This window comes from Mesoplodon mirus (genome assembly GCF_964341445.2).
Source record: "Mesoplodon mirus genome assembly, chromosome: 4".
In the NCBI taxonomy this organism is placed as follows: Eukaryota; Metazoa; Chordata; class Mammalia; order Artiodactyla; family Ziphiidae; genus Mesoplodon; species Mesoplodon mirus.
This window is the reverse complement of record NC_138979.1, coordinates 16,506,652-16,529,772: the sequence shown is the minus strand read 5'-3', so window position 1 is coordinate 16,529,772 and position 23,121 is coordinate 16,506,652. Positions and strand designations below refer to the sequence as shown.

At 39.0% G+C, this 23,121-nt stretch overlaps 1 protein-coding gene and 1 pseudogene across 2 annotated transcripts in view; one reads left to right on the top strand and one right to left on the bottom strand.

The window, feature by feature from the left end:
* The window catches only part of CCDC7 (coiled-coil domain containing 7), a gene marked incomplete at its 5' end in the record, with an annotated part of 157,268 nt that overhangs the window by 83,353 nt on the left and 50,794 nt on the right, over positions 1-23,121 (bottom strand). The window contains 2 exon segments of the mRNA XM_082617670.1: positions 8,303-8,413; positions 19,730-19,825. Of these exon segments, the coding sequence (XP_082473796.1) occupies positions 8,303-8,413; positions 19,730-19,825 (207 nt within the window).
* Positions 6,058-7,021, top strand: LOC309803409 (vacuolar protein sorting-associated protein VTA1 homolog; annotated as a pseudogene). Its single transcript has one exon. The product of its transcript is annotated as a vacuolar protein sorting-associated protein VTA1 homolog (transcript).

Sequence of the window (23,121 nt, the reverse complement as noted above, 5' to 3'; positions counted from 1 at the left end):
ACAATGGCAATCATATAACAATATATAAATGTATCAAATTAACATGTTTTACACCTTAAATTTACACGTTTTATGTCAAATGTACAATAAATTAAAAATGAAAAAATGTGTACATGAAAGGCCGCTAAATCATAAATAATAGAGTTTAAATCATACAGGATGTTGAAATGTTAAAATAATAGTAGTGAGAGGACTTCTATTTCTTGTACGACATGTAAGAGCTTGGAAGTCACTACTACTTCCACTCTCACAATAAGAAAAAGCCTAGCAAACTTTTTAAATTAAACATTTTTTTCTTATCAAAGTCAAGGCAAAATGCTGCCCCCCAAATTGGAGACAGAGGTGGATATAAGAAGCATAGTTTATTGGCAGCTGAACTCCAGGAGCAGAAGCCCACTACTGGAGTCAGGACTAGTAGGAACACTTAAACTGTGATTGATGAATTGCTGAAAGTGTCTCACCGTTTCATTAATATTCATAGGTTTCAAATATGTTCCAGTTTGGTCCCCAGTTTTCTTAACACTTTAGCTTAAAACACAGTCATAAACCAAACCATGAAAAGGTATATGCACAAGATTATTCATTACAGCATATCTGCAATTGTAAAATACTCAAAACCACGTACATGTGGAAATGTAGGAGGCTGGTTCCATAAACCCAGGTATATACTATAAACTATGGTGCTATCAACTATGCTGTACGGTACGGCCCAAACAACTGTACATACAACTGTAAAAGGAATGAAAAAGATCCCATAAACTAACATGGAGGAATGTCTAGTATATAATGTTGAATGAAATAAAAAACTGATAGAATATCTAGTATCTTATCTTTCAGGAAAGAACAAAAAGCAAACACACAAATAAAAGAGATAGTTACCTTCACAAAATGAAACATAAGAAAGATAAACCAGAAAACAAAATAGTTTGTTACCAAAGACACTGAAGACCAGCTCACTGAATTACCACTGTCAGTGTGCTAAGTCTGTCCCTGGCATTGATAAGACAGCCTATAATGCAGCGATTTGTTGAGACGCATGTTTAATGAAAAGGAATGTAAAGCTCTCCAGATTGCTTTGCCAGTGACTTGAGGTGACCAGTTCGACGGGGTACTTCTCCTCTATTATTAAGGAGGTTATTTGTTGCTTCCATGACCCGACTACTGTAAATAGTGTTGCAATGAACACTGGCATGCATGTGTCTTTTTGAATTACCGTTTTTCTCGGGGTATATGCCCAGTAGTGGGATTGCTGGGTCCTAAGGTAGCTCTATTTTTAGTTTTTTGAGAACCCTCCATACTGTTCTCCATAGTGGCTGTATCAATTTACATTTCCACCAACAGTGCAAGAGGGTTCCCTTTTCTCCACACCCTCTCCAGCATTTATTGTTTGTAGATTTTCTGATGATGCCCATTCTAACCGGTGTGAGGTGATGCCTTGTAGTTTTGATTTGAATTTCTCTCATAATTAGTGATGTTGAGCATCTTTTCAAGTGCCCCTTGGCCATCTGTATGTCTTCTTTGGAGAAATGTCTATCGACAGACAGAAGAATGGATAAAGAAGACATGGTACATATATACAATGGAATATTACTCAGCCATAAAAGGGAACAAAATTGGGTCATTTGTAGAGATGTGGATGGACCTAGAGACTGTCATACAGAGTGAAGTAAGTCAGACAGAGAAAAACAAATATGGTATATTAAGGCATATATGTGAAATGTAGAAAAACGGTACAGATGAACCTGTTTGCAAGGCAGAAATACAGTCACAGATGCAGAGAACAAATGTATGGATACCAAGGGGGGAAAGGGGGGGTGGGCTGAATTGGGAGATTGGGATTGACATATATACACTAATATGTATAAAATAGATAACTAATGAGAATCTGCTGTATAGCACAGGGAACTCTACATCACTCTGCTGTACAGTAGAAACCAAAATAACATTGTAAAACAACTATACCCCAGTAAAAAAAAGGAGGTAATTTGGGAAACTTGGTGAAGGGATGTGTCACAACAGACTCCCCCTTTCAGAGTGCCACTCTGCCCAAGGAAGGGGGGAGGGCAATGAGGTGAACACTTGATTCCCTCTCCTTCCCCAGATCCTTTCTCAGGTTTGGCCCACTTATAATGAGCTTCCTGACACTGAAAAAAGGTGTTTTAACCACCCGTATAACCATCTGGAAGGTGCCTGATAAGCCACTCTGATGGTCCTTTGGTTCAACAACGAGCAGCAAGAACAGTAGACGATGAGACTGGTAACCAGACTCAGATTTCCAGTGTCATTTGTGCCACCTTTGCTGTTTTCCTAGTTCAATTAAACCTCCTTATAAGGTGATGTCAACAAGACAATCCAGATCTTCACTGACAAATTTCAGGGAAAGGAAGAACCAGCAACAGATAGATATCATGTGGCCAGTGAAGAAAGTGACCTAAAAATGGTAATCAGGAACCCATTTATGGATGACCTGTTTAAGTGGTTTCCCAAGGAAATCTCTGCGTCTAGTTACTCAACAACGGGAACTCACAGAGAACACTGATGGACTCTCCACCAAGGAATTCATGGCCAGGTAGTGGTCCATAGGTGACCCCACACACAGACACTCTAGAGTCCAAATGATGATAACATCTATGACTCACACAAGTGCTCTTCCCTCTGCATTTCCCAGTGAATCTTGAGATGAACCCGAGACACAACCCCCCTGCCATTACTTTTACCCAACCTCTCAGTGTTCTATATAAACAAGAATTAAGGTTAGGCTAAGATTCTTATCTCCCCAGTTGCGATATGAGGATATGTGCTAAGGTTCAATGTAGAGATAGGTGAGAACTGCATATCTGGGCCTTTTGGACACTGATGCACATATGACTAAGATCTCTATAACCACGGACACTACGATGAGGAGAAAACAGATAATGCTCACTGGTTTTTGGTCTGAGCTCACCAAATGGGATCTTTATCCAAATCCAACTATAGGCATGTCCTTACACGCCACTAAAAATCTCCATTGTTATGGCTTCCATTACTGAATGTATTATTGGTTTAGGTGTATTTTCTATGTGCATCTCACCCCTAAGCCCTGATGGGAACTATTGCATTTTAGGGCCATTTTAGGGGGGCATGTGGAAAACCAGTGCCTAGCACCTTTACCATCCAAAAACAACTCATTGCCCTTATTGCTGAACTTAATGAAACAAAAGTTCTCCATGAGGTTATTTCTCCATTCATAAGCCCTTTCAGTCTGTGTGTAAGGCCTTGGGTGCCTAGAGACTCAATTGATTACCGCTGGCTCAGTGCCCTAGTACAGCTCCAGACACTGGCATCACACGGTCCTGTGACCTTCACAGAAGTTTACTGCTCAAGGTGAGTCAAGTAAGTATGCAGCAATTGATATCACAAGTGCCCTTTTTAACATTCCTGTTCACACAAATGGCCAGGATCAGTTTACCTTATGTGCAATGGGTTACAACATACCTTTAATGTCCTTCCACAAGCCCATGACCTAGAAAAAGCCCTGCTCCAAGATCGAGTACTAAAACTTCCACTATATTGATGACATCCTCCACTGAAACCAGATAAGAGTACTACCCAACAAGGACTGGATTCTATGATGACCCACACGTGACAGCACAGCTGGGTCATTAATGTAAACAAGGTACAAAGATCTAATACCCAACTGAAATCCCGGGGGGCAAAGTGGAAAGGGGTACACTGTTACTCCAAGCTCCAAGGAAACTGTTTTCCTTCTCCACCCCCCACAAGATACAAAGGAGGCCAAGCTTTTTTCAAGCACTCCAAAGAGCCAAGCTTATTTCTGTCTCTACCACAACAAACACAAAGGACACTCAGTGTAGGTGTGTGTATGAATATCTGTATGTATATTTGCATATATATGTATACATATGTATATACAGGAATTCAACTGCAGGTCAAAATTCTGCTTGATTTTGCAGGTCCAACCATAGACAATTACAAGGTCTCTACCTGAAAGTTCTCATGGGGGAATACTTCTCACCCCACACCAAATTTGATGCATACCCAGTGAACTTTAGACACTGGAGGTAGTTGCAGTGGAGGACTAAGGCCCATCCATACCATGCTCTTATGCATTCTGGATTCCTATACAGGTGCCTCCATCAGAGGCCTCCTTGTGAAAGGGGGAGGGGTCAGCTGATACACTGTACTTTTCAGGTGCCTCTGTGTAGACCACTTTACTGGGGGAACCTAAAGATACTTTCCTCAGTTACTACACAGTATTCAGGACTTTTACACTCCTAGCCATCCTACATCAATTTCCACAAGGTTCCTGAGGTCATAAAAGGGCAAGAGCCTTTTGTTTGGGGCTCCTTCAGATATGAGATAATCTTCCGCCAACCCCTACTCCCATCCGCACTGATACATCTGACCCTTGCCTGGTTTGGTTCCATGGGGAAAATGAAACACTGGTGGAGCTGGGGCCCTTTCCTGTTTAGACTCTTGCTTATACTATTATAGGAAGTACATAAAAGCTTAATTGTTACTTTCAGTTTGGCTTGCTATCTTAATTGACCAAGTCAAAACAGCCAGCTTTCTCTGACAGATTGGCATAGAGAACAAAGTAGTCAATAAAGTAAAATTCCTTTCTGGAAGGAGCACTTTGAGAGGTGCTAGTGAGACTCTTTCAGGGCATACTGCTGGATCATTTGCAAAGTCAAAGGGTCCCACAGGGCACATCACTGGTCAGGCTAATGTGCCTCCAGAGTGCTAGTGGACACCATGGGGCTCTCCAGGAGAGTACCATCGTACTGTCTATGTGTAACTCTACTCTCATTCTTCCAAGCCCTGGTGGAAATTACTGCACTTAAGGCCATGTTAGAGGAGCACAAGAAGATTGTGAACCTACCCGATTACCAGCACCTAGTACCTCTGTCTCCCAAAAATCTGCCTGGGAAAGAAAAAGGAAAAACTGCCCTCTTTACTGAGTTTAATGCAGCCAAAGGCTCCTTGAGACTATATCCCTATTCAATAATTCACTTGACTTGTGTACCTGATCTTGAGTTCACAGATACTCAATTGATTTTGGCTGTTCAATCAACACGACAGCCTTGGCATCAGTGGTATCTGACAGTGTGACTGTCGTAGTAACTTGTCCAGAGTGTGGGAACTTGTTATTCAGCAATGGATATCACAAACGCCCTTTTCAGTATCCCTCTGAATGGGAATGATTCCAGTCAGTTCATCTTTATGTGGAATGGGTACAATTCACCATTCATATCCTTCCACAAGTCTATCTGAATTTCCTATCTGTCATCAATGTATCAAAGCCTAGAAAATCTGCAGATTTTCCAGAGGAGGGACTAGCCCTCTACTCTACTGATAATGTCATCCTATTGAGTCCAGAGAAGGTAGCTGGACAACAGCCCAACAAGGGCTGGACACCCTGCTGACACACAGGTGGCAACTTGCTGGGCCACTTTTACAGAAAACGTACAAGTACACAAGTGAAATTCCTGGGCTTGACCTGGGTATGGAGTCTCATTGTCTCATTCCATGGGAAAAGACTGGCTTTGATCCTCTCTGCCCCAGCAATTAAAAAGGAGGCCCAGGGACTGATGGAACTCTTCATCTACTTGCATTCTTAATGCCATCCATCTAAAGGGTTACAAGAAAGGTCATTTCCTTTCAGTGGGGCCACAGCAAGGAGGATGACCTGCAAGCCCTCCAACAAGCCACCTAGACTACCCTTCCTTTTGGCCCCTCTGATCCATTTTGCCATTTGAGTTACAGATCTCAGCAACTATCTATTCACCAACTGGAGCTTAAGGCAGAAGGACACTGCCACAGGTCAGAGGCATCTGTTGGGGTTTTTAATTCATCATCTCTAGGAACAGCTCGCTGAAAGGTACACACCCTTTAAGAGACAATTATTAGTCCATTATTGGCTTCAGGGGATACTGAACACATGACCCACGACTGTGAAACAGTCTCAAGACAACAAATTCCGACCAAAAGTTATCAACAGTTTTGCTTTTGTTCTCTAATTAACTTAGGGCATTCATACTTTACGTCAGTGCAAAATTTCTGTAAGAACGTGCCCAAATAGGATTCCTGGAGTGGAGATGTCCACGCTTGCTCCGCTGCCCCCACTGCCCCCACAGTTTAAGAGCGTACAGCATCATCTGAGGACGGCTCAGGAGCATGACAAGTGGGGCCCCCCTGTGGTGGCTTATTACTGTCGTTTGTATGCAATGCAAACAGGAATGAAGGTTGATAGTAAAACCCCTGAATGTTGTACATTTTCACCAAAGCTAATGGATCAGTTAGAAGCTCTTATGAAACAGTTGGGTGATAATGAAGCTGTAACTCAAGAAATAGTTGGCTCTGCCCATTTGGAGAATTATGCTTTGAAAATGTTTTTGTACGTAGATAATGAAGATCATGCTGGGCGATTTCACAAAAACATGATCAAGTCCTTCTAACTGAAAGTCTTTTAATAGATGTCAAAATAGCGGTTGGAGAACTCACTGATGAAAACGTGAAACACAGAAAGTATGCAAGGTGGAAGGCAACATATATTCATAATTTTTTAAAGAATGGAGAAACTCCTCAAGCAGGGCCTGGTGGGATTGAAGAAGATAATGATGTTGAAGAAAATGAAAATGCTGGAGCAACCTCTCTGCCCACTCAGCCCCTCAGCCGTCATCTTCAACGTATGACCCAAGCAACATGCCATCAAGCAGCTTTACTGGAATACAAATTCCTCCCGGTGCCCGCATTCCTGCTAATACCCCAGAAGAAGTTCCTCACAGCACAGATGTAACAAGTAACACTATCCAGCCTACTCCACAGACTATTCTGGCCATTGATCCTGCACTTTTCAGTACAGTTTCCCAGGGAGATACCCAACTAACATCAGAGGACTTTGCTAGACCTCAGAAATACTGCAAATAACGCTGGCAGAGCTTTGCAGCATGAAGATGTCAGCAATGCAGTGCAGAATCTACAGAAGACCCTCAAGTTACTGACCACAGGCAGAGAATGAAGCCTTTGTAGAACAGATCCATGCATTTTTGGCTTAAAGAACTAACAGTCCATTATTCTATCTTCAGCCTATCAGAAGCACAGTTTTAAGGAAGACTTCAGTTCCACTGACTATAACAATAAAGTCTGTGTCTGTGTATCAGATTCCTGTTGAAGCTTTCATCAACAGCCTCGACCAATTTTCATTGTCCATTTAGTGGATCCAGTAATCTCTGGGTATACACAGGGCTGATGAGAGCAAGATCCTAAAAATGTCCACTGAACCCTGCTTGTTCAAAAAATGAAAACACACTCCTATAAAATATACTGGAAATCAGCTTTGTAACTTAATCTAAATAAGTTAAGGAATTTTTAAATCCATAATTTGGACAAACAGACCATATTACTTTGCTATAAAATTCTAATTTAACTTTTAATAAAGATTGCAAGAATATTCTAGATTAGAGGTCATGTTTTGTTTTCCTCAGGACTTATGAAACAGATATGAACGTCCTAAATTGTTAGATGAATCTGAAAGAGATTATGTTTAAGTTCCAATTTATATTCATATTAATTATAGCTCCATTAAAGGTTAAAATGGGGCTTCCCTGGTGGCACAGTGGTTGAGAGTCCGCCTGCCGATGCAGGGGATGCAGGTTCGTGCCCCGGTTCAGGAAGATCCCACATGCCGCGGAGCAGCTGGGCCCGTGAGCCATGGCCACTGAGCCTGCGCATTCAGAGCCTGTGCTCCACAACGGGAGAGGCCACAACAGTGAGAGGCCCGCGTAACGAAAAAAAAAAAAAAAAAAAGTTAAAGTGTTCATGGAAAGAAATATAACAAGGTAAACAGGTAGAATCAGTTTTAGATGTAAGAATAATGTTGGTTTCCCAATTGTTTTCCCTTATCCATTGGCGCTTAAGGTGAATTGGTATTTGCTTCATAGGCAATTTGACTGCATGTATCAGAGAATGAAAACAAGATATTTGCAGTAATGCCTGGAAACTTGGTGCTTTGAGTTAAGGTTCTCCTTTGCTACTATGGAATGGATTCCACAGAGTGTATAGCTATGAATGATGCAGATTTTAAGAACATAGATTCTCAGTTGATAAGTTAATAAATTTTGTGAGGAATTATGGACTTACTGTGTCACCTGCATTTGTGCTGTGTAAAAAATAAATACAATGATTCTTTTAACTAGTTCAAAAAAAATGCCCAAATACATATTCACGAACCAAAGAAAAAGGATCTTCTGATGAGTACAATTTAAAATAATTTAAAGTCATCTATAATTATTATACTTACTAATGAGACTTTCATCTCTAGAAGATTTTTGTTTCTCTGCATGCATTTCTGTTTCTGACTTTGAGTCCTGATGCTTAGACATAAGATTTTCATCTGACACATGATCATGAGCTACATAAAGAGATATATTTAGTGCATTAAACTGAAAAACAGGTCTATTGTGAAATCCCTATATATCAAATTTATACACATGTTTAGCAGTATTTTCTTTCATTTTTATAAACATAAAATATAAGTAAATTACCATAATGCTAGACCTGACATAAAAATTGTGAGGAAAATTTTAATGTGTGTAAGACTCACTGTTTCATAAATATTTGTTGGCATCAAATATATTTTATATTAGTCCCTACTTGTTTTAGATTACTATAGCTTAGGTTAATATATACTCATAGACCAAATAATGAAAATGTATATGTAAAGGTTATTCATTACATGATATTTTTAATTGCAAAATACTCAAAAGCACCTAAATATACTAGCATGTGAGATTGGTTGAAAAACAAGGTACATACTATAAATTAGGGTAACACAAATTATGGTGTATGATGTGGTACAAAGAGTTACACATAAAGCTATAAAAAGATACTTATAACCCAACTTCGAGGGACTGCTAGGAGATAGATTAATTGTAGAAAAAATGAAAAGAGAAGGTATCAAGTATGCTATCTTTTAGGAAAGAAAAGAATGGGAAATGAAAAGAAAATATAAGATACTTACCTTTAGAAAAGGAAATACAAGAAAGATAAACCAGAAAACAATGTAGTTGGTCACCTAAAGTTGCATGCAGAATAGGACACGAGGACTACTGTTAAATCTAAACATGTCCCGGGCAGTGATGACATCCTTGATGCAACAAATGTTTCTCATATTTAATGAGAAAGTAGGTAGATCCCTCAGGATTGCTTTGCCCAGTGACCCAAAGAAACCAAAGAGATTTGGATAGTTTGATTCCACCACAAAGAAAGTAATCTTGTTAAAATTATTTAAGGACAGAAGCACCTTTCCTGGTGTGTTACTACAGAACCCCCTCTTTCAGAACATCTTCCATGGCCACTTTGACCAAGGAGGATAAAGAAGGAGGTAGGTGGGAGAAATGTCATGTACACCTGAGACCTTCTCCTTCCTTTACTAGCTATTATTTGTTCTTGGACTGGTTTGGTCCAATCGTGGTGAGTTCTCTGACACTGGAAAACTTTTTTGGTCTACTCTTACGGCCACCTATAAGGGGCTCTGCAAGCCACCTGATAGTTCCTTGATTTGACAATGAGAAGTAAGAAAAGTAAATGATGAGATTGTTTACCAGACTCAGATTTAAGTTCATTCTTGCCACTCTCACTGGTCACCTGTCTCAATTAAACCTCCTTATAAGGTGATGTCACTTGGTTCATGGCACAATCCATGTGTGAAATGAAAAATTTCCAAGCAAAGAAAAAGCAGCTACTGGCAAGACACTAACTTTTCACTAGTAGTCAGAGTGATGTAAAAATGGTAATTGGGTACTTACTCCTGGATCATTGGGTTAAGGTCTTTCCCAAAGACATCTATGGGTCTTGTTACCCAGCAATGGGTCTCAAGGAGGAGACTGATAGACTCTCCATCAGATACTTGTGACTAGATAATGGCCACTGGGGGCACAACAGAGTCCACATACTGACAACTCCTATGACTAATATAAATAATATTCCTTCCAACCCTCCCAGTGAATCTTGACCTGAAATCAGAGTGCATCTCTCTACTTTTACCCAAACCTCTTAACTTTAAAAATAAACAAGACTATGAGTTAGGCCAAGGTCCCTATGTCCTCACTGGGAACATGAGAACATTTGCCAAGGTCACAGTTCAATGGGGAGGTGAGGAAGAATTTCATCCCCTGGTCCTTTTGTACCAAGATGAGGGAAAACAATATATATATATATATATATATATATGTATATATATATATATGTATATTTATATAGTCTAAGTGTGCATCCTTAACACCCCATCCTTATCCCCAAGCCATGATCATAAACACTACAACTGAGGGCATTTCAGTGGCTCTGGTAGTCTATTAGGTAGTCTGAACCTAACAGTCTACCAGTACCTAGTCCCTTTGACTACCAAAGCAACTCCCTAGAGGATGAAAAGAGACAGCTTCCTCATTACTGAGCTTAATGAAGCAAAAATTCTTCATAAGACTGTTTCTCCACTCAGTAGCCCCATCTGGCCTGTGGATTAGGCCTCAGGTGTACGGAGATTCAACTGATTATTAGAGGCTCAATGCAGTCACGCAGCTCGAGCACTAGTGTTACCTGAACTTATGACAGCCATAGAGGCTGTGGCCCAAGCTGAGGCAAGTACAAAGCACCTGACATTACAAATGTCTCTTTTAAGCATCCCTGTCCACAGGGATGATCAGGATCAGTCTGCCATATGTGTAATGGGTTGCAACGCACTTTTAATGTCCTTCCATAAGGCCATGACCTGGAAAAAGTCCCACTCCCACATGGAGCCCTAGCCTCCCCCTATATTAACAATAACCTCCACTAGGCCTAGGCAAGGGAATTACCCAACAAACACAGAAAGCATGTGGACTTACATGTGACAGTTAAGTCTGGGCCATTAATACAGAAAAAGTACCAGGACCTGGTACCCAAGTGAAATCTCTGGGAGTAAACTGAGAAGGGGCAGTATGTCTCATTCCATAGGAGACAACTGCCAAGCTTTAGTTCCTCTAAGCCCCCACAAACACAAAGGAGGCCCAAAGATTGGTGGAACTTTTCAGCTACTAGTACTTTGACATTCACCATGTGGTCATCTTGATGGCGTTTGTCTATTAGGATACCATTTTTGGTCTCTACCTTTGAGTACGACATGGCAACAGGATGTCCTAGAGGCCCTCCAATAGGTTTCTGACTCTGTCCATCCCCTTGGCCCCTCTGATACACATTTGTGTTTGGGTTACAGATCTCAGCAACCTCTCAGTTTGCTGATTAGAGCCTATGGCAGAAGGACACTGCCAGAGGCCAGAGGCGCCCATTAGGCTTTTGGTATCATAGTCACCTGGAGTCAGATGAAAGGTACAAACCCTTTAAGTGACTACTACTGGCCTGTTACAAGGCCTTGGTGTATATTTAGTATATGACCCATGGTCATGAAATAGTCTTATGACTAGAAATACCAACCAAAAGTTATGAATAGTTTGGCTTTTATTCTCTAGCTATCTTGGGGTATTCACACTTTTAAACTAAGTGTAAAACTGCTATAAAATATATGCTTAAATACTGATTCATGAACCAAAGAAAAATATCTTCTGATCACTTTAATTTAAAATAATTCAGGCAGTGACATCAGCAAAATGGCAGGCTAAGAGATCACAGTCCTGTAGCCCACGGAAACACTGATTTAACAATTCATGGATGAAATACATTTATGAGAGCTTCAGAGTCCACTCAAGAAGTTCCAGCATGCTGGTGGAACATAACATCCTAGATAGCTGCATTAAAAGGGTAAGAAGAACAGTTTTGCTTTACCTATGTCACCCCTCCACCAAGTCAGCACAGCTCAACACAGAGAGAGATTCCCTCACCCACAATTTTTCCCATGGGAGAAAGAGAGAGGGAAGTGAGTATAAGGCTCTCAAAGCCTTTCAGGGTGCTGCCTGAGAGGCCCACTTCTATCTCACCTTAATTAGAACACTGAAGCAATCAACATAGCTGGATTGTCTGTGGGCAGCTAGAAAAAAGACCTCAAATAAAAAAACCTAACTTTACACCTCAAGGAACTAGAAAGAGAAAAATAAACTAAACTCAAAGTTATCAGAAGGAAGGAAGTAATAAAGGTTAGAGCAGGAATAAATGAAACAGAAAACAGAAAATTTTTCTAAAATTTTAGCCCATTCATGAATGGGCTAATTCCATTCATGAGGGCTCCATCCTCATGACCTAAGCACCTCCCCACTCCTAATACAATTACATTGGACATTAGGATTTTAACACATGAATTATGGGGGGGACACAAACATTCACCAACAGAAACTTCCAAGTTCATTTTATGAGGCCAGCATTACCTAGATACCAAAGCCAAACAAAGACAGCACAAGAAAATGACAAGCCAATATCCCTGATGAACTCAGGTGCAAAAATTGTCAACAAACTACTAGCAAACAATTCAACAGCACATTAAAAAGATCATACACCATGACCAAATGGTATTTACTCTACTCAGGCAAGGATGGTCCAACATCAATCAATGTGACACATACACCACATTACAGAGCAAGGGATAAATATTACCTGATCATCTCAACAGGTGCAGAAAAAAAATGTGAAAATATTCAATGCTTTTTCATGATAAAAACTCCCATAAATTAGGGATAAAAGGAATTTACCTCAACCCAATCAAGGCTATATGTAGAAAATCCTGAAGACTCCACCAAAAAGCTGTTAGAACTAATAAATGAATTCAGTAAAGGTGCAACATACAAAATCAATATAAAAAATCAAAAATCAATTGCATTTTATACACTAACAACAAACTATGAGAAAGAGAAATTAAGAAAATAATCCCATTTACAATGACATCAAAAAGAAAAACAGTAAATTTGACAAAGGAGATGAAGTATTCATACACTGAAACTATAAAATATTGATGACAGAAATTAAAGAAGACAAAAATAATACAAAGATATTCCACGCTCATGAACTGGAAGAATTAATATTTTTAAAATGTCTACACCACCCAAAGCAAGGTATGGATTAAATGCAATCCTTATTAAATTTCCAATGGCATTTTTCACAGAAATAGAACAAAAAAATCCTAAAGTTTGTATGGAATCACAAAAGATCCTTTATAGTCAAAACAATCTTGAGAAAAAAGTACAAAGGTGGAGGCATCATACTTCCTGATTTCAAACTACAGCTGACCCTTGAACAACATGGGGGTTAGGGGCACTGACCTCCCTTCCCACCTACACAGTCGAAAATCCACACAGAATTTTACAGTTGGCCCTCTATATCCATGGCTCTGCATCCACAGATTCAACCAACCTCAGATTATGCAGTACCACAGCATGTATTTACTGAAAAAACTCTGTGTATAAGTAGACTCATGCAGTTCAAATCTGTGTTGTTCAAGGGTCAGTTGTGTATTACAAAGCTATTGTAATCAAAACAGTATGGTATTGCCATAAAAATGGACATATAAATCAATGGAAGAGAACAGATTCCAGAAATAAACCTACACATATACAGCCAATTAATTTATGACAAATCAGCCAAGAATACACAGTGAGGAAAGGACAGTCTATTCAATAAATGATGTTGGGAAAACTGGACAGCTACATGCAAAAGAATGAAACTGGACCACTATCTTACACACAAAAATCAATGCAAAATCAACTAAAGACTTGAATGTAAGACCAGAAACCATAACACTCCTAGAAGAAAACATAGGTGGTAAGCTCCCTGACATTATCAGTCTTGGTGAAGACTTTTTGGATTTGACACCAAAAGTAAAGGCAACAAAAGCAAAACTAAACAAGTGAGACTGCATCAAACTAAAAAGCTTCTGCACAGCAAAGGAAAACATCAACAAAATGAAAGGCAACCTACAGAATGGGTGAAAATATTTGCAAATCGTATATCTGACAAAGGGTTAATATCCAAAATAAAGAAATAACTCATACAACGCAAAAGCAGAAAAAAAATCTGATTAAGAAATGGATAGAGGATTTGAAAGGACATGTTTCATTACAGGTGGCCTACAGGTACATAAAAAGGTTCTCAACATTATTAATCGTCAGGAAAATGCAAATCGAAACCACAATGAAATACCACCCCATACCTGTTAGAATGGCTGTTATCAAAAAGACAAGAAATAAGTGTTGGTGAGAATGTGGAGAAAAGGGAGCCCTTGTGCACTGTTGGTGGGAAGGTAATTTGGTGCAGCCACTGTGGAAAACTCTATGGGAGGTTCCTCAAAAAACTAAAAATAGAACTACCTTACAATCCAGCAATTCCACTTCTGGGTATTTTTCTAAAGGAAATGAAAACACTAACTTGAAAAGATATCTAAACCCCTATGTTCACTGCAGCATTATTTATAATAATAATATAATAGCCCAAACATGGAAACAACCTAAGTGTCCATGGACAGATGAATGGATAAAGAAAATGTAGTATACATATATACAAAGGAATATTATTCAGCCATAAAAAAGAAGGAAATCTTGCCATTTGGGACAACATGGATGCATTTTGAGGGTACTATACTAAGTGAAGTAAGTCAGTGAAAGAAAGACAAATACTGTATGATCTCAATTATATGTGGAATTAAAACAAAAACAAAACCAATATCAAAACTCATAGAACCGATTGGTGGTTGCCAAAAGCAGGGGGTAGAGGGTGGGTGAATGGGTGAAGGTGGTCAAAAGGTACAAACTCGCAGTTATAAAATAAATAAGTACTGGAGATAAAATGTACAGCATGGTGACTACAGTTAATACTGCATTGCATATTTGAAAGTTCTAAGAGAGTAGATCTTAAAAATTCTCATCACAAGAAAAAAATTTTAACTATACGTGGTGATAGATGATAACTAAACTTATTGTTGTGATATTTTTTGTAATATATATACATATCTCGAGTCAGTATGTTGTACATCTGAAATTAATGTTATATGTCAATTATGTATCAACAGAAAAATTAAATTACAAAGGATAAGAAACGGAACTAAAACTGAAACTAAATTTAAAGAACTGAATCTACTGAAGGAAATAAGAAAGCACTAATGCAAGTAAATCATCAATATAGTATCTGACGTACACCCTCACTCCTGGGCAAAAGAGCAGAGGGGTGAACTGTAAACAAATCACAAAACCTTTTTCCTCTTTTTCAACCGTAAGTTAAGATGTTTATTGGAGAATTTATTTTTTTAATTTGTTTTATTGAAGTACAGTTGATTTACAATGTTGTGTTAATTTCTGCTGTACAGCAAATTGACTCAGTTATATATATATATATATATTTCATATTCTTTTCCATTATGGTTTATTACAGGATATTGAATATAGTTCCCTGTGCTATACAGTAGGACCTTGTTGTTTATCCATCCTATATATAATAGTTTGCATCTGCTAATTCCAAACTCCCAATCCATCCCACCCCCACCCTCCACTCCCTTGGCAACCACAAATCTGTTCTCTATGTTTGCAAATCACAGAAACCTTTTAGTAGGTTTGTTTTTCTAGGGTTCTACATTCTGAAATAATTTTAGAAGCATTTTAAGATAGAGCAAATGAGTAAATGTACTGATGTTGATCAGAGTCAGATTCACACTGTGGAAGGAAGGATATACACACCGGAAACAGAGAAAGATAAGAACAAGTCCTGAGGGGAGAGAATGAAATTGAAAGTGTCTTTGAGAAACCATGATTTCTAAATATGTCTGTGAATATGCATATACACATATATGTGCACATGCTTATGTATGTAAGCATACATGAAGATGACTATATGGATATGTATATTCATATATGTATATCATGTGTACCTGTATGTGGACATGCATATGTGTTTACACTGAGGCACTGACAACATGCCAAAATCTTCTGCGTGAGCTGTCAGGCCCAGCCTTAGACAATTACAAAGGCTTGATCTGGCAGCTGTCATGGGGGAAATCTTCATACTCCACACTAGACTTTGAGACATAGCCAGTGCACTGCAGACATTGGAAGTAGTGCAGTCATGGACTAAGGCCATATCTGCATTCTTAGTCTGAGTGCCTCAATTCTGAAGCATTCTTATGTGGGGAGGACTCAGCTGAGGCCCTGTACATAGACCACCTTTTCATTGGACCTTGTAGACATTTTTATTATCTCTGACTCTGTTTTCAGTACTTTTGCACTCCTCCTAGACCTCCCACTTCTACCTCCTCTCAGATCTATAGAACAGTAAGAACCTTTTGTTTGGAGCTCCTTTGGTTGTGAGATGATCTTCCCCCACCCCAGCCCTGTCAGCACTGATGTATCTGACCCTCATCCAATGATGTTCTGTGGGGGAAAATGGAATATTGGTGTGGCTGGGAACCTTTCCTGTTTAGACTCATACTATTACAGTAAGTGAATAAATGCTTAAATTTACTTTCAAGTTACTTGCTGTCTTACTTGACCAACTCAAAAACTGGCAGCTCTCTCCCTGACGAGTTAGCACAGTGAGCAATGTGTCAATGAAGCACAATTCCTTTCTGGAAGGAGCACTAGTGAGTCCTCAGGGCTCTCTAAGGGGGCACTTCTGAGTCATTTGTTAGAGTCTGAGGTTCCCACAGGGCACATGACCATTCAGGCCAATGTGTCTCAGGAACTGCTGACAGATTGTGCGACATGCTTTAGCAGAGTGTTATTTTATTGTTTACGTGATCCTCCTATTTTAATACTCCTGTTTTGCTGGCCAAGATGCCCAGTGGGTGGGTCAAATTAAACATCAAACAGAGGGATTCTGACAAAACTGGGGAAGCAATTCCTTGGCTACTTACAGTTTCATCAATAATGGGATCAAAAGTTGTTGGTGACCCTGCATGCTGAGTTGCACTCAATGACTACTGTTAGATCTAATGCTCCTGAAACTTATGTTCAGCCTTTGCCATAGTGGTTACTGCGATTCATGATTTAATGAAAAGGAATGTAGAGTGCTGAGGATCACTTTACCCAGTGACCTGAAGAGACCTTATAGACGTGGGTCGTTCATCTTCACATTTAAAGGAGTATCTTGTTAAAGAAGTAATCATGTAACCTTGCCGGGTTGCTAATACAGAAACATTTTTTGGAGAGCCTTGACAATGGCCACATTGCACAAGGAGGTGGAATAAAGGAGTATGAAAAAATACAGACATCCAAGACTCTCTCCTTCCTCAGCTGGGTACTGTTTTGGATCTGACAGATGGCTCATCCTTGCCTTTGTAAAACACGTTTTAACTATACTTGAAAAGGCAATAGTGACTCCATGAGCCACCCTGGTGGTGCCTAAGATATACAATGAGGGAATGAGGACAGCAGATGATGAGATTGTTGTGTTTTTTGTTTTTTTTTTTTTACCAGATTCAGGTTCCTAGGTTCATTTGTGCCACTATTGTTGGACATCAAGCTCGATAAACATCCTAATAAAGTCAGGGAAATTGGTCTACGACACAATCTGGACCTTAGCTGACAAATTTCTGGACAATTAATAGTGAATAATGCCAAGATAGCAATGACTGACCAGAAGAGAGAATGATGTAAAAATGGTAGTCTAGTAACCACCCCGGACCATCTGGGCAAAGGCCTTAAAGAGATCAAAGGGTGTGTTACCCCCGAAACAGGGTCTCAAAGGAGTAGATTGATGGGATATTTACCAAGGACCCAAAGGGCAGGTAGTGGGATAAGGGAGGCCCAACAGGCCACTACTGTGGCCTATGACTAACACAGGTGCTAGGCTTCTGCTTTTCCTAGTGATCCTTGCCATGAATCAAAATACTCTGCCAACTTTTACCAAGACTTTACGGCTTTCAAGATAAACAAGACTATGGGTTAGACCGGGCCCCATATATCCAGTGGGAATGTGAGGACTTATGATAAAGTTAGAGTTCAATGGAGATGTGCAGAATTACATTCCCAAGCCTGTGGGACATGGGTGCATAAGTGACTGTGATCACCACAACCCCTGACACCAGGATGAGGAGGACACATAATGCTGAGGTGGTACTCCACGGCCACCACCAATGGGAAACTTACCCAGACCCCACAACAGTGTACCCACTCAGGCCACCTCAAAACTCCATTGTTATGGCCCCCACTGTTGAATGCATTATTGGTATACAAGTATTGTTTACATGAACCCCTACTTGCATTCACCCCTAAACCCTGATAGAAATTACCACTTTAGCAAGACAAGTGGAAGACTGTGAAACTACTCAACTACCAGAGTCTAGTACTTTGTTCCTCAAAAACAAATGAGTGAAGAAGAAAAGTAAATAACTGTCCTTACTGATGAGCTTAATGAAGCAGAAATTCTCCCTGAGACTGTTTCTTCATTCAGTAGCTCAGTGGACCTGGGCATATGTCATTGTGTGTGTAGAGACTCCAGTGATAATTGGCAGCTCAGTGATGTAGTCCCCAGGCACTAGCTGTATCTGATATTGTGACTGTCATGGAAGCTACTGTCCATAGTGAGAGAATTTGGTATTCTGTAATAGACAGTGCAAATACCCTATGCAGTGTCTCTGTCCACATGGATGATTAGGATCAGTTCATCATATGGGGAATATATTGCAATGCCTCACTAATGTCCTTCCATAAAGCTACATAAATTCCACAACTATCTTTCACTAAACAGTCATGACCTAGAAATGTCCTACACCCAGAGGGAGCACTAGCCTTCCAGTCTATTGATGACATCATCCAAATAGGCCCATACAAGGGCACCACTTAACAAGGACTAGACATCCTACAGACCAATATGTAGCAACATGGCTGGACCATTATTACAGATAAGACATAGTTACCCAGTACCTAACTGAAATCCCTGGGCAAAATCTGTGGGGGGCACAACATCTCATTCCAAAGGAGAAGACTGCCAAGCTTTGACACACTCTACTTGAACAACTGAAAATGAGGCTCAGCTATTGGTGGGACTATTTGGATACTTGCACTCTCACAGTCCCCATGTGTGGTTCTTGATGGCATCCATTACATCCATTACATCCATTACTATTAGATTACTTCAAAGCCCACTCTTTTCAGTGGGGCCACAACCAAGAGGACGCACTTGAGGCCCTCCACCAGGCCTCTCAGGCTATCCTTCCTTTGGGGCCCTCTGATCCTCATTTGCTGTTTGAGTTACAGCTCTCAGCAACATCTCTGTTCACCAAGTACAGTCTGTGGTAGAAGGCTACTACCATAGGTCACAGACAGACACCCTTTGGAGTTTTGGACCTATAATCTTCCAGTCTGCTGAAAGGTATGCACCCTTTGTGAGAAAATTATTGGCCTATGATTGAGCCTTGGTGTCTGAGTATATGACCTATGGCTGTGAAATAATATTACAACCCGAAATACCAATGAAAGTTATGAATACTTTGACTTTTTTTAAAAAATTAGTTTCTGCTTTATAACAAAGTGAATTAGTCATACATATACATCTGTTCCCACATCTCTTCCCTCTTGCGTCTCCCTCCCTCCCACCCTTCCTATCCCACCCCTCCAGGCGGTCACAAAGCACCGAGCTGATCTTTGACTTTTGCTCTCTAATTTTCTTAGGGTATTTACAACTAACATCAAAGAAACTATAAATATTGCATAAAATATAATCTCAGATGCATATTCATGAACCAAAGAAAAATATTTTCTACTGAGTTTAATTAAAATAATTTAAAGTCATCTGTAATTATTATACTTATTAAGGTATATTTTACCTTTGAATGTTCTTTGTGTATTTACTTGCATTTGTGTTTTTGATATTGAGTCTTGATCCTCATAGAGAAGATTTCCATCTGGTACTTCAAACTGAGCTACATAAAGAGAAGCATATAATCAAGTAAATAGAAAAACAGATCTATTGTGAACCCAAAATTTATAACAAATGTACAGCATAAATTCTTCTCAATTTTATAGACTTATAAGTAGATTACCATAATGCTAGATCTAATATGAAAAGAGAAGAGTTTTAATGGGTATATATTAAAACTGTCTCATTATTTCATTAATAATGCTAGGCATCACATGTGCTTTCTATCATTCTCTATATTTCCTACGTAGGACTTTCATACTTAAGTTAAAACTTAATTATAGGATAAAATACCAGGAAGATGGAGGACTAGGAAGTTCCAGACCCTCATTACCCCATGGAGACACTAAGTTAATAACAATATACAGATCAAAATACCATTATGAGAACTCTAGAAACCAGTTAAGAAACTGCATCATCCAAGTGCATTACTGACCAAGAAAAACTGTACCAAAGAGGGTAGGAAGGGTCATGGCATTTTGCCCAGCTTAGTTAGCTCCACCATCTCCCTGGCACAGTGTGGCACAGTGTGCCACAGTCACAAGGAAGTCTCGCAATTTCCAGATCTTCCATTGGGATGAAAAGAGTGAAACTTGCATCCAACTTTCTGTCATGTCTAGGCACTGCCTGAGTCATTGGTTGCTGTCTTGCCTGATCTGGAAAGCTGATGGGGACAGTTCCATAGTTAGATACCAGGTGGGAGGCTGCTGAAAACAAAGGCAAGTGCCGTCACACATTAGAGCTGCAGGGGTTATGAAGTTCTGCAAATGATGGAGGAGCAAGAGATTACAGGTGGAGGAATACATTAGAAACCAAAACAAAAAGCTCCTGAGAAGAAACAGGAGAGAGCCTCTTAGGGAAATTAGGAGAGTTAAAAAAAGTCATATATACTAGAATAAAAGAGCACACACAAGCCCAGAGAAGATACATCCCCAGAGAAGGTTTGAGAAGTATCAGAACCTCCATGTGAGGCTTATTAGTCAAGGTGTTCTCCTGTATCTGAAAAGACTGAGAGAGATAGCTATGTTTTCAAATTCCCAAATCTCAACAAAATATGACAAAGCATACAAAGAAACATGGAAACATGTCCCAATCATGGGAACAAAATAAAGTTCCAGAAACCAACCCTAAAAAACCACAGGTCTGTGAATTACCTCACAAGGAATTTTAACAACTGTCTTTAAAATTCTCAATGAGCTGAAAGAAATATAAACTAAATGAAATCAGGAAAATGAAGCATGAACAAAATTAGAATATCAAGAAAGATATAGAAACTATAAAAAAAAACAACTCTGGTGCTGAGCAATATAATAACTGAATTGAAAAATTCACTAAAGGGGTTCACCATCAGACTTGATCAGGCAGGAAAAAAAAGTCAGCAAACTGGGAGACAGGTCATGTGAAATCATTGTATCTGAGGAGCAAAAAGAAAAAAGAATTAAGAAAAGTGTAGAGAGCATGAAGGATTTATGGGACCCTATCAAGTGGACCAAGGTATGGATTATGAAAGTCCCAGAAGAGAAGAGAGAAAAAAGGGAGCAGAGTTTATTTGAAGAAATGACAAAACTTACCAAATTTAAAAAAGAAATGGATATACAAATTCAATAAGCTTTATAAACTCCAACTAGGAAAAACCCAAAGAGACCAACACCAAAACACAATGTAGTCAAACTGTCAGAAGTCGAGGAAAAAGAGAAAATCTTAAAAGAGGCAAGAGAAATACAATTTGTTATGTGCAAGGGAGGCTCTATAAGATTATAAATGAATTTCTCAGAAACCTTGCAGGCCATAAGACAGTGGGATGATACTTTCAGAGTTGCAAAAGAAAAGAACTGTCAACCAAGCATATGATATTTGGCAAAACTGTCCTTCAAAACTGAAGGGGAAATTAAGACTTTCACAGATAAACAAAAGCTGATGAAGTTCATACCACTAGACCTGCTCTGCCAGAAATACTAAAGTAAGTCTTTCAAGTTGAAATGAAAGGATATTAGATGGCATCATGAAGCTGTATGATAATATAAAGATTTTGGTTAAGGTAAATATATGGACAAATGTAGAAACCTATATTACTGAAATTTTGATGCATAACTTCCCTTTTAATTCTTATATAGAATTAGGAGAAAAAGCATAAAATAACTATAAATCTATGTTAATGGGCACACAATATAGAAAGATGTGATTTGTGACACCAATAAATAAAGTGAGGGGAAAGAGCTTTAAAGGAGTACAGTTTAGTGACTGAAGTATGTATGTGTTTGAAGTTAACTTGTTACCAGTATAAAATAGATTACTGTAACCATAACAAAAACATTTATAGACTATTCATGTTATGGATACATGTTTGTATCCCCCAAAATTCATATGTTGAAGCCCTAACCTCCAATATGATGGTTTTGGAGATGGGGGGAGGGAAGTAATTAAGGTTAAATGACATCATAAGGGTAAGATCCTGACCTGATGTGATTATTGCCCTAATAAAAAGAGACACCAGAGCTTTCATTCTCTATCTCTCTCTCTCCATTTGCACACAAAGAAGAGGTCATGTGGGTACACAATAGATGGTGGATACTTATGAGCCAAGAAAAGACATCTCAGAATGAAATCTAACTTACTGGCACCTAGATTTTGGACTTCATCTACAGAACTGTAATAAATAATTTTCTTTTTTTTTTTTAAGTGATCCTGTCTATGGCTTTCAGTTATGGCAGCCTGAGAAGACTAATACACAAAAGGAAATGAGAAGAGAATTAAAGCATGTCACTACAAAAAAAAAATCAATGAAAGACAAAGGAAGAAAGTAAAATAGGAAATGAGGAGCAAAAAATTATGAGACATACAGGAAATAATTAACAAAATGGCAAAAGTAAGTCCTTTCCTATCCAACTGTATGCCAACTAACTGGATAACTTAGAGAAATGGATACATTCTTAGAAACACACAACCTACCAATGTAAGTGGGTTAAACTCCCTGGACACAGAGTAGCTGTACGTATAAAAAATAAGACCCACCTATAATGCTGTCTACAAGAGATTCACTTAGGTCTAAGGACATATATAGACTGAAAGTGAAAGGATGGGAACAGATACTCCATGCAAATGGTAACCAAAAGAGAATAGTGATGGCTATACTATAATATCAGACAGAAGAGACTTTAGTCAAAACCTGTTAAACAGACAAAGTAAGACATTATATAATAAGAAAAAGGTCAATTCTCCAGGAATATGTAACATTATAAATATAAATATAAACATTATAGTGTTTATATATATAAACATATATTCATCAGACATGAGAAC